We start from the raw sequence: 15,980 nt of genomic DNA on the forward strand, positions 1-15,980 counted from the left end.
CTAACCCCCGACTCTCTCTTACGCTTCTTCACAGCTTGTTTTAGTCCCGTTCTGCTCACAGTGACTTTGCAGGAAAACCAGCATGGTGAGATTTCACTAACGACCCGTACATGTCTTCAGGATGTTTACGTCTCGTGTTTAGTTGTGATTGTTTAAGTCAGTGTTGTAGAAGAGAGATGTTGCGTGTGCGTGTTCTTCCTTACTCCTGTTTGGTTTTATTTACTTTGCTTGATGCTTATTGAGAATAACATCATTTAGTTTTAAAGTACTTTTCCTCAGTTGCCCTTTAATGTATCTGCAGCTGTCAAGATGGAGAAAGTGTACTTTCATCTTTCAAAGGTTACACACTCTTTCTGTAAATAATAAGCCGTCATGGTAATGTGAAATTATGAGATCATTTCATTTCTCTAAAAAGTCAAATTTTAGGTTATTATTATTATGAAAGTCACATAACGTCACATTTCCTCCCAGATGATTTATATCTGGAGGGAAATACATGATTCCCAGTGGGTTTAATGGGAATATTGTGAGAACAGGGCATTGTTTTAAAACAGGAAAAAGCACAATATAGTCTTTGAAACGTCTGCGGCTCTTCTTGAAAACTTCCCTGACTCTTGTGTGTCTTCTATTTCACAACTTCTGCCAGAGCTCCTTTAGTCCCCTGAGTCATTCAAACAGAAACAATAACCACACTATAGGTCTTGAATTATTTACTTCAGTTTTAAGAAATACCTAATTCATCTCTCTCTGACATTTGTCTTCCCAGTGCCCTCGAAAACTGGAACTAAAAAAGTGAGTTTGGCCTCAGTTTTCCTTCTTTCCTCCTATGTTTACAACTTAGATTTTCTCCTTTTAAGTTAAATCTGCTGCAGCGAATCACAGAATGAGTTTCGATCCCCGGATCAATCATGAGCCCTTTTTGTTAAGATGCTAATTTAACTCTAACTTTCTCATATCGAGCCTCTAAATCTAATTTCCCCTTAAACAAGTGGGGAAAGTTTGCGAAATTAGTTTGGCAAAGGTTTTTTTTGCAAAGGGAGTTTCACCTGAATGTGGATTCTTACCAGAGTAAATTACAATATTGACAAAAAAGGCAAAAGAGGATAATGAAAAGTCTTGTTTTTTGTATATATATATTAAATTGTAAGAGTCACTATGAGGGTTAGTGCAGATTAATGCATGCAGTTTTACAGTATTTCAATAATCACCATGTAAGAGATCGTTAAAAACAAGCAGAAGTTGTACTTAAGCTTTTCCAAAAGTGTGCAATACATTTTTAAAATAGACGTTCACATGCATCGTGTTGCTCTTGTGTCTGTTGCTCAGCCATGTTTCACGATCCCTCGGACCAGACGAAGCTCACTGAAAGCTGGTTTCCTTACGGACGGAGGAACAAAACGAAGCCGTGCAGGTTTCTACAGCGATCACCTCAACCGGACTGATCACAGCCTTCAGTACGTTTACTGTACCTCCCCCACCCCACCCGCCCCCCACTTTGAGAGATTCTAACTGCCGGACCTGAACCTCCTCTCCCGCAGCATCAATCTGAGCCAGGCTTGCTCTGCATTTTTAAAAAGGACTGCCGTGTCTGCGTTTACATTTGTTCGGACACAAAACCCAAGCTGAAGACACACTGGGCAAGAGGACATGACGATAGAGGTGATGCCTGTTGGTTTTTATCTACTTGTTTGTGCTCGGTGGCTCCTGAAGGTCACGAAAACGGATGAATCACGTTCGACAGAAATGTGAAAGGGAGGAGAAAAGGTGCAAATTGTCGTGAAATTCAATGAAAAACTAGTTTTAATGAAAATGAAGGATCGTTTTTTTAACTGCAGGCTGTATGAGTGGTGAAATATATAAAGACAGGTTGTTGACGGGTGGGTTGTGGGGGAAACTAGGGAGGGAATCTTAGCATGACTTATAAAAATGTTTACAATATTACGAAACATCTAGAGTTTGACTTGTATGCTGGTTTTGGAGCGATTTGCAAATGACTGGTTGCCTTTCAGAAGTTTGTTTCACCCTTTTGAAATATGCTCCGTTAGTGAAATGGGAAAATCCACCTTCTTACACTGTTAAAAAAATTACCCACCTATGGTTTAGTGTTTAAAATGAACAGCTCATCAAGTGTATTTTTATTCTATCTGCTTCATCTACCTCGGTGCCAGGTGTTGATTTCCTACATTTCCCAGAATGCCTCTAAACATCCCAGAAATTCTGGCCCACTAAGGCTCATATGTCTGCTTCTTCGCTAATCTCTTAAATATAATAACAGATATCAAACAGTGGTTCCTGATTAAATTTAGATTCAAAATTAAGAAATGTGTAGTTGCAGCCAGTCTTCACAGGTTGGACTGTAAATGTATTTTTTAAGTAGTTTAACCAAAGAATCATTTTCCTTGCACAGATAAGAAAAATCACAAACATGAGGGAAATCAGATGATAGAATTTTATGATATTGTAATCTTCTTAAATGTTTTCCCATTTTTATTCCAATTCATTGTGTGACTAGGCCCAGAGCTTGAAAGATAAAGATTATAGATTTTATATATGCTTCTTATTTTATTGTTAATACCACAAAACAACATAATTATTCAGAAAATATAAAGTACATCAACAAATAGTGGGGGTTTTTTGTAACAGTGTAAGTACTTTGGGTGGATTTTCCCTTTAAATCCCACAATAGACTCAGAGCATCCCATAATGAGAGTGTGAGGTTTTTAGATTGTTCCCTAGGTGATGGATTGATTAACTAAACAAACCATCGCACCGTATTTCTCTAACAGGACGTTTGTACCGAGATCTTTTCTTGCTTTCTTAGCGGTGATACTTTTACTGTCAAGCCAAATCCTCTTTTTTTTTTACTGTAGGTCTCAGGTCTGTAGTGAACTATCAGTTTACATGCTAGGTTTGTTCTTCTGCTTTTTAAAACTCCCACAGTAGCTATGGATACATTTAAAAAAAATCTACGGAACACATTGAATGTATTCAAGAGCTATTTTCTATTTTCTATCGCTGTTGGCTGAAATCTGTCTTTAACCTATCGGGCCAGTTTATCTCATCCGCCTCGCCTCCATGTTTACAACCTAAGAGTTGCAGAAGCTGTCGGTGTAGAAACGAAAGGTGGAAAAACTAGACAATCCGCTCATGGAACAAAGTCCGCACTGCCAATCAAACATCAGAAGAACGCGTTACGGTTCATGTGATTGAAGGTATCGATGCACACAGTGAAAAAAATAATGTCCATCTTAACATCGACATTCAGGATTTTAGATGCGTTGCCATTATTTGCAACAGTAGAATTTAACTTGAACTAACCCACAATACCAAATGTAAGATACAGTAATATGACGTTATTGTTTTATTAACTTCTTAATAAACTAAAGAGTGTTTGCATGTTGAGTAAGATTTCAGTCTAATCTCCGTATTTGAGAAAGTGTTAACATCAAATATATATATATATATGATCTAAAATCACTGATTAGTTGATTAACATTGAAAAGTAGTTGATAATTTCACCTCTTGTACCTTATGAATATATAATAACTTACATTTTAATGACTCCCAGAACACAGCTGATCCAGGCTAGTTATCTTAAATAGGTCTATCGCTACTAATCCAACCATCCTATTCACATTTGACCATTTTAAACACGAGATTACTTTGACATTACAAATTAATCTCGTGTATTTAGAAATGAACGTACATCGTGGAAACTTTGTCATTATTGATCGTACAGAGGACATAATTATTATCGTACATCTGGCAACTCTGCGAAGCTCCAACAAGAAATTCTCTCTCGTCTGTTTGTTGGAGGCAAATTACGAAAGACTGAGTTGCCTTTAAAAAATCATCATAACATGAATAACACTTTACAATTTCATAGAATAATATTCAACTTAACATAAAAAGTACAATAACAGTAATAGAAAATCTGATTTTAAGTTGATTCAAGTAAAAAACTATGTTCACAACAGAATACAAACATTAGATTTTTACTTAGAAGGAAATAACTGATGCTAGTTATTTGTTAAACATTATTAGCACAGTGGAAATTGAACATCTTTCATGTTTGTCCACACAAAGACAATCCAGTTACCAGCTTTATTTACATTTTCCTGATGGTTCCCAACAAAATAAACTATGATCTCATGAATCCCATAGTGAAGGTTAATATTTTTATATTCATAACGTTCTGGTCGTGCTAACTTGCTGCTCACTGTTGTACATAAGCCTAGTTGATAAAAGCCCATATACTACAAACAGTATTATATTGAACTACCCACTGTGGTTGGCTGCGTGATTAAAACATCGGCATCAGACATTTTTAATTCCAATAACCAATTGAACTGTTAAGATGGATATTCTTAGAAGCAGCTGTGTGCAAACTTTGACTGTTTCTTGTCTGCTGGCGTCTGGATGTGACCCGACCACGAGAGAAAAAGGGGTTATGAATTTACTAAGTGCTTAAAGTAGATTTAGTGCGTCCCAGCCCTGGATGTATGCTGGCAGGACAGATGCACAGTGGTCACTGGTCTGAGCTGTGGTGCTCCACAGCTCGGGCCCAGACGGAGCCACTGAAGAGGAACTTCTTATGTGGTGGTTGAAGAAAAGTGTATAAAATGTGAATAAACTTCAGATTTCAGTTTCTTGTCATTTTTTCTAGATTTCTTTTTGTTTACGTATACTTATGTACTTTATAGGTTGTGTCATCGTGAGTGTTTTGAAAAGTGTGGGTTTGCTTTTTAGTTTATTCCAAAATAATTTAAGGGTTTTATTTGTGGTGCAGCAATCTTTGTATTTTTGGGCTCAAGAGAGAAAATCTAACATATCTGCCATGGTACTGAAAGTACAAGTACACACATACATGTAAAACAAATGACGTATACCATGAGACATCCTGCTCATAGTATATCTTGAGACTCTAACGCAGGACTGCACATTCTTATGTGGGTCTGCCACTTCTGGCCACAACCCACTGGGTTGCGTTACTGGTCAGCTATTTTCAATGGGTGATGATTATCCAGTTCCATAGGCTTCGCTCTGAGGTTTTACTCAGGCACCAAACTGCATGTGGATAATCACCACCAGCAAAACCACAAGGCTTCTTCCAAATAGGCTCATATAAGTTACACATGAGACCGGATCTAGTCGAAAAACAGAAGCAATGATTCAGAGGAAATGTTTTTTGTTTTTTTACTGTGTTTCCTTATACATCAGACACTGTGTCTTTCACAAATTGTCCTTGCACAAGTTGTACATTCCAGTTTGTCCAGTCCAACCCTCATATGGGCAGAGCCATACGATAACAGCAACAGCAGACATTCCAGTTCTATAGAAATATGCACTTGGTGGGGGGGAATGTATTTGTTCTGTATATTATTGGAGTATTTATCTTACCCTGTGTCGCCAGCTGCTGCACATAATTACTCCATTGGGAAATAAAGTTGTATTAGTTAGACTTTGCCTGCACAGCTGTGGACAACATATGGAGTTGTATTTATGTAAGAACATACTCACATCACACTCAGTCTGCCGGTGAACATGCTGCAGTCTCAGGGGAAGGGAAACACTCAGGGGGGAAGAGGGGAGCAGGTTTTAAACATGAAACACGGATAATTTGGTGCTTAGCAAAGGAAAGAACTAGAAAGAGAGAGCTTCCTTTCATCCCTCATCTAAAATCGGACTCGGACTAATAGTGTCTCTATCTTCAACCCTCTAAAAATAGAAAATGATCATTTTAAATGCAGATTCTTTAACAATAGGTGACTAATGTTGTGTTTTGCAACCGTAATAATAAGACATAAAAAGTGCAGCATTAGCATATTGCACATTGAGATCAGATATACCAAGTTCACTGGACTATTCTGAAAACTGCTCGATTAAACACGGGTAATATATCCATTCTCTGATCCAGAAAAATGTCAAAAAAATCAACTATTCATGTTAAAGAAACAAAAAAGAAAAATCCTGGATCCACGTAGTTTGTGCGTAAATCCTGTTTATAAACAAACAAACCAACCCACATGAAAACATAAGCTCCTTAAATAACAATTTTAAAGATCCTGCCGTTATTTTCACTGTTTATTTTCACCCTTTCTGTTCCGGATACGTTGACTCGGCCTCACATCACTCACAACGGGACCTTTTTCTCCAGAGAGGCCCTGAAATAAAGAAACTACAGACCCGCCCTCGTTATCTGGCTCTCTCTGACTCGACCACCGCGCTCACTCCAGTCTAAAATAAGCATGTCTTGTTGCTCCTTAATTGCCATAACAAACAATTACCAGGTTCCGCAGTGAACTGGGTCTGCAGTGTGTGAGTGTTTCCTACCCGTGTTTGTCTGTGGTCGTTGGTGTTTGTGTTTGCAGGGAAATGATAGGTTTCCCTGCTCGGCTCCGAACTGCCTTTTATAACAAGGTTTACTTCAGCATATCCTCAGACACAAGGTAATTATCAAGAGGTCCGATGTTTTGCCTGATTGCTAAAAAAACCAATTGACATAATTGACTTCTGTAGAAAGTTGTGTTGACAGAATGTTTCCCTCTTTACAGAACACTGAGTTAAACACGAGCGTCACGGGCAACGTCTCAGCTGGTTTGACTTTCTCCACAGGGAACTAACCGATGTTGCTGTTCCCCTCCTCCTGAACACCCAAGCTTCTTTGAATCTGGCTGCTTTTTTTTTTTTGTATCCTGAATTCCCGCTCTACCCGCTTAGCAAATAAATAGCAGGAGGGATCCTCAGCTGCAGCAGTTCCACTCTCCTCCTCCTGCACTCAGCATCCATCTGACACCATGTGGACCCAGGCCAGCGCTCCGCTGCTGCTGCTGCTCGCCTGCTGCCTCTGGCCGGCCGAGGCCCAGAGCGACGGCAGGAGGCAGAACATCTGGGACGATCCCATCAAATTCAAGACCAAGGCTAAGGACTCTTGCACCATGACCATCACCGGTCACGGGGATTACACCCGGCTGAGGCTGTCGTGCCGGAGCAGCGAGGGCTCCTACTGGTGCGAGTACGTGGGGAAGCCTTACAACTGCCGCACCTACAACAAAAACCCCCGACACTACTTTATCCAGATGATGTGGGGCTTCAGAAAACTCCACAATGCCTGCCAGGCACCAAAGACGATCAGACCTCAGATGTGCAGGAGGGCGACTGATGACTCTCAGATGATCTTTTCGTCCGCTTCGTCGTCCCATTTATGGCAAGACCATTCTCCAAGGCCAAAACTGGGACCCCAGCCTGCAAGACCTGAACCTCGACCTGCACCGACCAGGCCGGAGTCAGGGAGGAAACCCTCCTCGAAATCCACACCAGTCCAACTGAGAGAAAAGACCTCGGAGAGAACCACTCCGCTGACACCTCCTGTGGAGAGCAACGCCAAGAGGATTGCTCGCCGGTACTGTTGGAGGTCACTTCACGGCATCTGCTCCTTCGTCATTGGGTTGTTTTGAAATTAACAAGAAAGGTACAGAGCCTCTTTTATAACTCACAGCATTTTATTACGTTTTACTGCTAATCCAATAATTCTGTGGTGGATTGAGGCGGTTGGAATCAAGAATGGCTAAATTAAATGTATTTGTTGTATTCACAGATTTACAGTTCTGATGAGGAGGTCTTCTAATCGACCCTCTGAGGCAAACTGCCGCTGAGGAACCGGAGAACTTCCCTCAGGAGAAGGGACGTTACTGCAGTGACTCTCAAACAAACCTTCCTCGCTGAAACTTGCATGTATCATCATCATCATCATCATCATCATCATCATCATCATCATCATCATCATCATCCACTGAAAGACAGATTTCAACCTTTTCATGGTCACAGCTGTAAGAACATCACTACCTGACTTCTTTTTGTAAGAACAAACATTTTGCATGAAACTGTGCAAGTACTTCACTTCACTTGTGAGAGTTGAGTTTCATGAATATACAGACGAACCTAAACATCGAAGCCAAACTTATTTATCTTTGTCTGTTTACTTGTATATAATCTATACTTGCATCACTTTGTATTACTTTGAATATTTCACTATTTTCAAAACAGCAAAGATTTGTGGACTGATGTCTTTGACAAATGTAATAAATGTGAACTTTTATGATGGAATAAATACAATATTCTCAATATCTGTGTTTATCAGTTTCCATTTATGGATCGTTCCTACAGTGAACCTGTAGGTGTCCCTGTTGCTCAAGTTTCAGGAACTGTAAAAATTCAGTCCTGGTGATTTTCTCCTGCAGGGACATCCGGCATGTTTCAAGATATTTCAAGTCATTTTGTATTTGACTCACTGTAGCAGCAGATGGTCCAGTGAAACGTCTTTAAACGCCCAGATGCCTTCAATGTTATCATAAAGCTGTTGGGACTTCTTGCAGCGAGCGGCACAATCTGCCGCCACAGATTAGTCTGGGTCCTGATATTTCATCATATATCTGGTAAGTGCTCACAACTTTTGGACAAATATGGACGATGCATGTAGTCGACTTTTCCTTAGTGTAAGTTAAGTTTGAGCAGGAGGTGAAAGTGCATGAATAAAGTATTTACTGTTCTGTTTGTTATCCAGATTACAGTTAAATATGTTTAAAAACTGCATTACAAGCTTGTACTCAACTCACCAACTCAAGTGTGTGTGTGTGTGTGTGTGTGTGTGTGTGTGTGTGTGTGTGTGTGTGAAGGGGTGGGCTGATCCTGCAGCAGCAGCAGACTGTAGCTGCAGGTAAAGAGGACTCGTCTCTCAGGTGTCAGGAGCTGAAGTTTTCTCTGAAAAGTAAAGTTCAGGTAGGTCAACTCTGATTTATCTCCTGTCTGTTAGAAATACTCTGATTATAGAGTATAAAGGTTTGTAGTGTGTGTGTGACTGCTTGATTTGTTTTACATCGTTTATAATCCATAGATTTGCCATAACTCTGATTCATTGAGGGGCACTTTGTAATATACGACCCTAATGATCCTCCAGTAAGTTTAAATGTCCTTTACACTTTTACTTTATTACATTTCATAGAGAAATATTGTACTTTTCTATTGCACAAAGCGTTTGTAACTAATTACTTATACTCATATTAAGATTTTCCATGCGGAGAACATGCTGTACTTCTTCTAAACTAACCAGTCGTGTGTCATTAACAGAAAATATACACATAGATAGGTTATAACATTAAGTAACTGTATCCAATAATACTTAATAATGCATTATGGTATTTACAATGTAGTAGTTACATGAGTTTTTCTGTACAATGAGAACTTTTACTATTTAAAGTTTGAGTATATTTTGCTGATTGTACTTAAGAATAAGTACAATTGTATAAATTCTTTTAATTTATCTTCGATCTTCTATTTATGTCACATAAGAATTCCCTTGAAACTAAAAAAACTACAAAAGAAACCTTGCCGTGTCTTTTAGCTTCAGATTCAGTACCAACTGTGTGTGGATAAAGTTTCTGTGAGAAGCCCGGCCTCGAACACACAGGTCCAAGGGGATTATAATGATTCTTTTTAAGAAGGAAATGAAAGGGATTAGAGGTCAGATATCTAAATCCGAAATATATCCTCTTGCAGGGTCTTTTCCACAGGTTCCATGGCTTTCCTCACCAATCTCACCATCCTGCTGGTGCTGGCTTGTATTTCCCATCAGCTGATGTTGGGCAGCTGTCAGAAGGGTCGAAGGGGACGAGGGGGACGCGGGGTGGACAAAGGACAGAACAAGGACAGGTCAGGGGTGAAGGTCGGCCGCCAACCCAAATCTGTCTCCGCGCAGCCCATCAAGGGGAAACTGGTCACCAAGGACAAGTCTGAGTGCACCTGGGCGGCCACAGGTGAGGACGTCTTCGTCCTCGGGGTCACGTGCAGGAAGGGGGACAGAAGCTTCAGCTGTGAATACGTCTCCCAACCTTCCCTCTGTCAGCGGTACACCTCCAACCCCAAACTCTACTGGAAGCAGATAGCGAGGGCACTGAAGAAGCAGAGGAACCTGTGCCAGGACAGCAGCGTGCCGGTCAGGGCAGGTATGTGCAGACAAGCTGCCAGAGACGCTCATTTCAGACTCCGAGATGTTCAGAGGGAAACTGTCCTGCCTCCTCCTCCTCCCCCTCCACCTGCGGCCAGAGCTGTCAAATCCTGTCAGCCTGGAAACAAGCGGCTGGCGGAGGAGCACTGTAATGACTCCTGGTCGAGTCTGTGCACGTTCTTTTTTACTATGGTGCAGGATGATGATTGCTGAGACAGAGAAAAGTGAAGAATTAGAAAGAAAATCAGCTTTTTATGATGTCACATCTTATTATCTAACTCAAACACTTAACAAAAGTTAAACTAGTCACGAAAAAGTTTGCATTTATGTGCACATGCCTTTGAGATAGATCTTCCCAATGTTAACACTCAATAAATACTTTTGTATTTCTAACTACTTCATTTGTTGCTTTATAGTTTGTCGCTTTGTATGAGAATAACTTGTGTTTTAAGAAAATCCTACACAAAAACCTGACACCTGAGAATAAAACCAATTTTCTCTTTCAAACACAGAGAACTAAATCACAGGCCCACACATACGCTTTCTATCAATGTTCATTAATGTAATTTCATTCAAAATCATCTGTTTTTCCATCATCTTCATACAGAATGAGATTTCTTGCTCCATTCAAACAAGAGCACTTTGTCCATGTTCTTTTAAAACAATCGAGTTTACTGTAAATCCCCCGTTTTCTGTTCTGTTCTCTGATGTGTGTGCTCACTCCCGCTGGAGGTATTTGCTGGGAGATTAGACACTGGGCATGTTGGGTATTGACACAGTAATTTAACCAGAGGGAGTGTGATTTTTGAAAAGCATTACCCTGCATACTTTGGCACGAAGCATCTGACTCTGTGTTCTCAGTGTGAAAGAGTAAAAACCTCACATGTTCAACTTGCAAAATCAGAGTCAGCGGGGATCACGGCGTCGTGTTTGGCATTTAAACCTCGATCGGTGGAGCTTTCCACACTTCAACGGGTTTTGCCAAGTCGATGCGGCATTGAAATGAAAAATGTTAACCATTTTTAAAGAAGTTAAATGCAGCATTGAAGGAAAACACTGCCGTGTAACTTCTATGTTCTCATAGTTAAGCATTTTCATGCAGAAGTTCCTTTGTCACAAAACTTTACCACCGTCAGATCACCTGGCAACCTGTTAAATTAAGATCTGTTCATTCAGAATCCTAAAGTTTAGAAGGAATTGGGGCAAGAAACAACAACATTTGAACTGTCTTGTCCTGTAGCACTTGCTCTGTGCATGAAATAGCTTTTGTATTCTTGATAAAGGATTTTTCCCACAAAGCTAAAACGTCGGCTGCAACATTAGAGAGATACATATCTTTCCCGAGGCACTTTAACACAAACTCCTTGTTGTTTTTTAGATGATATCTTTGTCTCGTTCTCTTGGAAGTTGTGTGCAAAACTAAACTAAACAAATAATCACGCAGCAAACAGATCTGCTCCCATCGGCCTCGAGGGAACGACTTCCCTCTCCTTGATGATTCGAGCTTGGTCTCCCGCTGTAAACTAATGCATCACCCACAGCTGAAATCCATCACGCTCAGACTGCGCAGCAGGTTGCATTGTGGGCCATGTAGGAAAAGCCCTCGTTGGTAGATAACACAGAATGAAGCAATGTGGCTGCAACTAAACGTAAATTAGAGGGCTGTCGCACCAAATAGCAGCAGGAACGCAGCGAGCCAGTGGAGGCAGGGAGGAGAATTCCTTCAAGGGAAAGTTTACAACGCCAGCTGCCGAAAAAACACGAGACTTTGATTCTGCCTGTAAAATGCGATGCAAGGGACTATTTCCAGAGAAAGTGTGCACGCAGTCCCTGTAAAAGCCTGAAAATACCATGAGAACACCTGTTCACTCCTAATTTAAATACATTGTAAAGATAATAACAAGGCTAAATAACCCTGAGACCATCTGTCTTTTCAAATGTAAGAAAACCATGAAAACACATATTAAAGAGAATAAAAACATCATTATTAGAAATGTTTTAAAATTGCAGTTTTGTATTCTGATGTATAATCATGTGCCTGACCCGTCTGTTTGAACTCAGGTACATTTCACTGAGCTCCTGCCATGTTCTGCTCCCTCAGGCATCAAATGAGCTGCTGTTAGCGTACAGTCTCACTCAGTGGACAACAGGGGTCGCCCATGCACTGTGACACCGGCGCACATTTTAGATAAAAGCAACAAGCAAACTGTGTCTGGTTTGTTCTGTTTGCAGCTCAGTTAAAAATCCACTAAATCATCAGCCGGTGCAACAACTGAAGGTTATGAAGATGAGCGATTCCACGAAGACGCACAAACAGAAGAATTTAGTTTGTAGTCTGAGCTGCTGGTTCCACATCTCCATTCTCCACCACTCAGCATCTTCTTGACATGTTGCATTTTGGTAAAAGAGTTAAAATGAATTCTTCGGAAAATACCAGTGTGTATTTACTCCTGTTGTGACAGCGAGGTCAGAAAACACAGTCAGCTGTTACTCGTTCACTAAGAGCTGAGAACCACCAACGTGAGACTGAGAGATTCAACTGTCAAGTTTTATTTGTCATGTACAAGTTAACACAGGGTCAACAGAACAATGAAAGGTGTCTGACTAAAGGAACAGGACTGCAATTAGTGCAATGATTCAATTAGAATAACAGCAAAAGTCAAATACGATACAAAAAACTATATATATCAGCTCCACAGGAATATGTATTTATGCTTCTTGCACATTCTCCAATGGTGAGTGAGGAAAAGAAACAGACAGGTAAAGAGATATGCAGAGGATTGATGGACATGAAGTTCAGAAACCTGACAGCCTGGTGATAGACACTGTTCTCAGGTCTGTTGGTGCGTGCAGCGCTGCTCCTGTAACATCTGCCCAGAGAGAACAGTCTGCTTCCAAAGTCTGATTCACACTTTCTATGTGCACTGATGAATTTTTATCAGATTAGATGAAAAGCGAATCTTAACTGCAGGTCTGTGCTGAGACAAAAACTCTGCATTAAATCTCTGATGTGTGACAAACCCAGGAGGACAAAAGCATCTAAAATAAAACACCAGGGCCCAACAGCCTTAAAATCAGTCAAGCTGCATCAGATTTGAAACGCTCAAGGAAACAACACACATATCGCATTGTTAGCGTGAAATGAGAATTGATAACCGAGCAAAAAGAAAACTTGCAGGTCTCTGAGTGCAGCGCTACAACTGAAGAACATCGTAAAAGTCACTCCTTCAAAAATAGAGATAAAGGAAAAGGATTAAATCAGAGCTGAGACAGAAACACAGAGCAGGAAAAATATACTTTCTCCATCTTGTGTTGTTTGAGGAGGAAATGTGACACTGGAGGCTTGTTCACAGCGTCTTCCTGTGGAGGAAATGAGCACATCCTGCGCAGCGAGTGATTTATGACGTGCTGAGCTCACCGCCACCGGCCACATGAAGTGCACAGTCATGATTATCAACAAGCAGCCGACCAACCCGCAGATGGAGATTTTTGTGCGTTAGCACAGATGAGATCTTAGAATTTGCACCAGCAAGTTGCAAAAAGCAGGAATACATAATTGGATATCAAAGATCACACTGTGTTTATTGTTTGTTTGGTGGTAGTGTTGACTTCTTAAATGATGCACTGTACAGCACAGTCTTACAGTGTGAGTATCGTATCTCCACTTCCTCCCCATCCATCCATCCATCCATCCATCAATCCATCCATCCATTATCTCACTGCTACTTCTTCGAGGGTTTCGGGGGGCTAGCCGGTTGGTTTGAGGCTAGGTTCGGGGTTCTGGTTACGGCTATATGGTTAGATTCAGGGTTGAGGTAAGGGTTGAGATAAGGGTTGAGATAAGGGTTGAGGTAAGGGTTGAGATAAGGGTTGCGATAAGGGTTGGGTTCAGGGTTGGAGTTAGACTCACTGGAAAGGTCGCATGACGTACAGAGACAAATATCCATAAACTAATTTAGCCATTAACCATTTAAAAAGGAATTGAACTCTTAATTTCTTTGGATTGAGGGAGTCAAAACATGCAAACTCCAAATGGAAAACCACCAAGTCGAGATTCAAATCTGGAACATTTGACATGTTCCCTCTACTAACATGTAAGATCCATACTATAGCCAGCCACCAGGGGGCGATCAAAATGTTTTGGCTTTACTTTTGAGGAGCTGTCACTTTGTCAATCTTTATCTACAGGGTACCAGCACAATATCCTTCAGTGTTTATCTCAAAACATTTGTTTTTCCATTTCTTAATGGATCAAATCATTATACATTTTGATCAAACTGCACCATGTTGATTTTTCGGTGGCTTAATTTTACGGTTCTGTGATTTCAGTTGGTTTAATTAAACACAAACTTTTTTACCGACACTGGTTCAAACCTCAGCAACTTCTACAGCCAACATCACTCAATGCTTAATGATTAAAAATGTAAAAATCAAAAACCAATTTCCTCTGATATTGAGGTTTTGGTTTTTAATATTTAACGTATTTCTTTTTCCTGTAGTTTTGGTTGAAGACATATTTTACTTGTTTCTCTTTTCTGGTACGTTAACGACATTTCCATTTCTTCTTCTCTTTGCTCGATGTCTTTTACTGCTCAACACAGATCTGCCTGTTCAGACAGTCCCCAGTTCTTCTGTACATTAAGTGTAATAATAAAAACCTTGTGCAGTGAAATGCAATTTACACAAATGACTGTAACTACAGAGTAAAGGTGAGATAATTGTCTAATTTGTCGCTCTGAGGTGAGTTCATGTCTGCAGACGGAGGAACAACATGCCAACACAGGAAAACTCTCTGAATCCTCATGTGGTTTCTGAAAAGAACGTCTGGCAGACAGTGTATTAAACATATATGATATATATATAAATCATTGCAGTTTGTCTCAGGGATCATTAGGATGAATGTAGGAATCTGATCTTTATATTTCCATGTAGAAAACAGTGAGAGAGTAGAAGGTAAACAAGTTTGTACTGTTCTAACTCCTCAAAGCTCGTCCGGCCTTGAGGGGAGTAATAAAACAATTTCTACATCTTTAACCACAGAGAAACATTGAGGGGCTCATGTTATTGCAAATTCCTGTTGTGAGGTCGACTTTATTTATAATTCAAGTTCTAATTTAAAGTTTCCATTAATCATTTCTTAATTTACATGCCCATATTTACAAAAACTTAAAATGAAGGTAAATATAGTTTTAAGACTAAGAAATTGAATCTATGAAATATTTAGTGACTCAAAGTTTATTGATTAGTTTTCAGTTAAACAACACATTTAATGACTAATTGTTTAAATTCACATTTTATATATTGTTAGATGAATCAACAATATATCAGACTATAAAAGCTGTTTATATGTTTTATGTACAAATTTCAATTCTAATCTGAATCTGAATCTTCTGCAGAGTTAAAGAGACAAGTGCACATTGTGCGTTTTCCCTCTGATGAAACAGAGAATCCATACAAACAGAGCCCTGTATTTATCATTCTGTACTGGAGCAAGCAGATATTGAATATCACTACAGTAAATGTGAAGTTTTTCTTCACAGTTACAAGCTGAACGCCTCATTTCATAGAGCATCTTCTCAGCTCTTACACTGAAAAACAACGAGGAGCAACAGTGTGCTCGTTCTGAACTCTGCTGCCATCCTGTGGTACAACTCCAGCCGAGTCGAGTCGTTTCCCATGGATCTGAGCAGCCAACGTGTTTGACACCAGGCCTCTTCATGCAGGGAGACGTGGAGGCAGTAGATGTCTTCATATGACCAATGTCTCACAGCGTCCCATTACTTATTGATCCCTGACAGCCGCACTGCAATTTAGTCAGGATCAGGAGGTCATTTGTAATTAATGAGAGCAGCAGCAGCGTATGTAGGTTTTAATAATTCAGCAGCAGGATTGTATTTTTGTAAGTTGCATTTAACACATGCTGAGAGCACCGTGTAGGAATAAGGTAAACAGCTGTGTGTAACAGGACAAGTGAGTG

At 40.1% G+C, this 15,980-nt stretch overlaps 3 protein-coding genes across 20 annotated transcripts in view; all 3 read left to right on the forward strand.

The window, feature by feature from the left end:
• Positions 1 to 4,645, forward strand: part of prom1a (prominin 1a) — a 68,296-nt gene extending 63,651 nt beyond the window's left edge. For 13 of the 18 annotated variants that reach the window (XM_047340630.1, XM_035161994.2, XM_035161995.2 and 10 more), the window contains 3 exons: positions 35 to 85; positions 767 to 792; positions 1,327 to 4,645. Coding sequence is in view for 2 of the 18 variants with exons in the window: in XM_035162008.2 (XP_035017899.2) it covers positions 35 to 44 (10 nt within the window). In the remaining 16 variants the exon portion in view is untranslated. The remainder of the gene's footprint in view (positions 1 to 34; positions 86 to 766; positions 793 to 1,326) is intronic. The other 5 variants (XM_047340629.1, XM_035161997.2, XM_035162000.2 and 2 more) reach the window with 1 other exon arrangement.
• A 2,152-nt stretch (positions 4,646 to 6,797) lies between these two features.
• Positions 6,798 to 7,457, forward strand: fgfbp2a (fibroblast growth factor binding protein 2a). The gene has a single exon (XM_035162241.1). The coding sequence runs from the start codon at positions 6,798 to 6,800 to the stop codon at positions 7,455 to 7,457; it is 660 nt and encodes a 219-aa protein (XP_035018132.1).
• A 144-nt stretch (positions 7,458 to 7,601) lies between these two features.
• Positions 7,602 to 10,367, forward strand: fgfbp1a (fibroblast growth factor binding protein 1a). Its single transcript, XM_047340636.1, has 3 exons — positions 7,602 to 8,435; positions 8,676 to 8,778; positions 9,556 to 10,367. Exon 3 carries the CDS (start codon positions 9,575 to 9,577, stop codon positions 10,214 to 10,216), a length of 642 nt encoding a protein of 213 aa, XP_047196592.1. The 5' UTR covers positions 7,602 to 8,435; positions 8,676 to 8,778; positions 9,556 to 9,574; the 3' UTR covers positions 10,217 to 10,367.
• The last annotated feature ends 5,613 nt before the right edge of the window (positions 10,368 to 15,980 follow it).

Source organism: Hippoglossus stenolepis, chromosome 7, assembly GCF_022539355.2.
Source record: "Hippoglossus stenolepis isolate QCI-W04-F060 chromosome 7, HSTE1.2, whole genome shotgun sequence".
Classification (NCBI taxonomy): domain Eukaryota; kingdom Metazoa; phylum Chordata; class Actinopteri; order Pleuronectiformes; family Pleuronectidae; genus Hippoglossus; species Hippoglossus stenolepis.

What these genes read in the sequence shown, in the direction of transcription:
- fgfbp1a (XM_047340636.1), top strand. Translation starts at nt 9,575, where the DNA reads ATGGCTTTCCTCACCAATCTCACCATCCTGCTGGTGCTGGCTTGTATT.
- fgfbp2a (XM_035162241.1), top strand. Translation starts at nt 6,798, where the DNA reads ATGTGGACCCAGGCCAGCGCTCCGCTGCTGCTGCTGCTCGCCTGCTGC.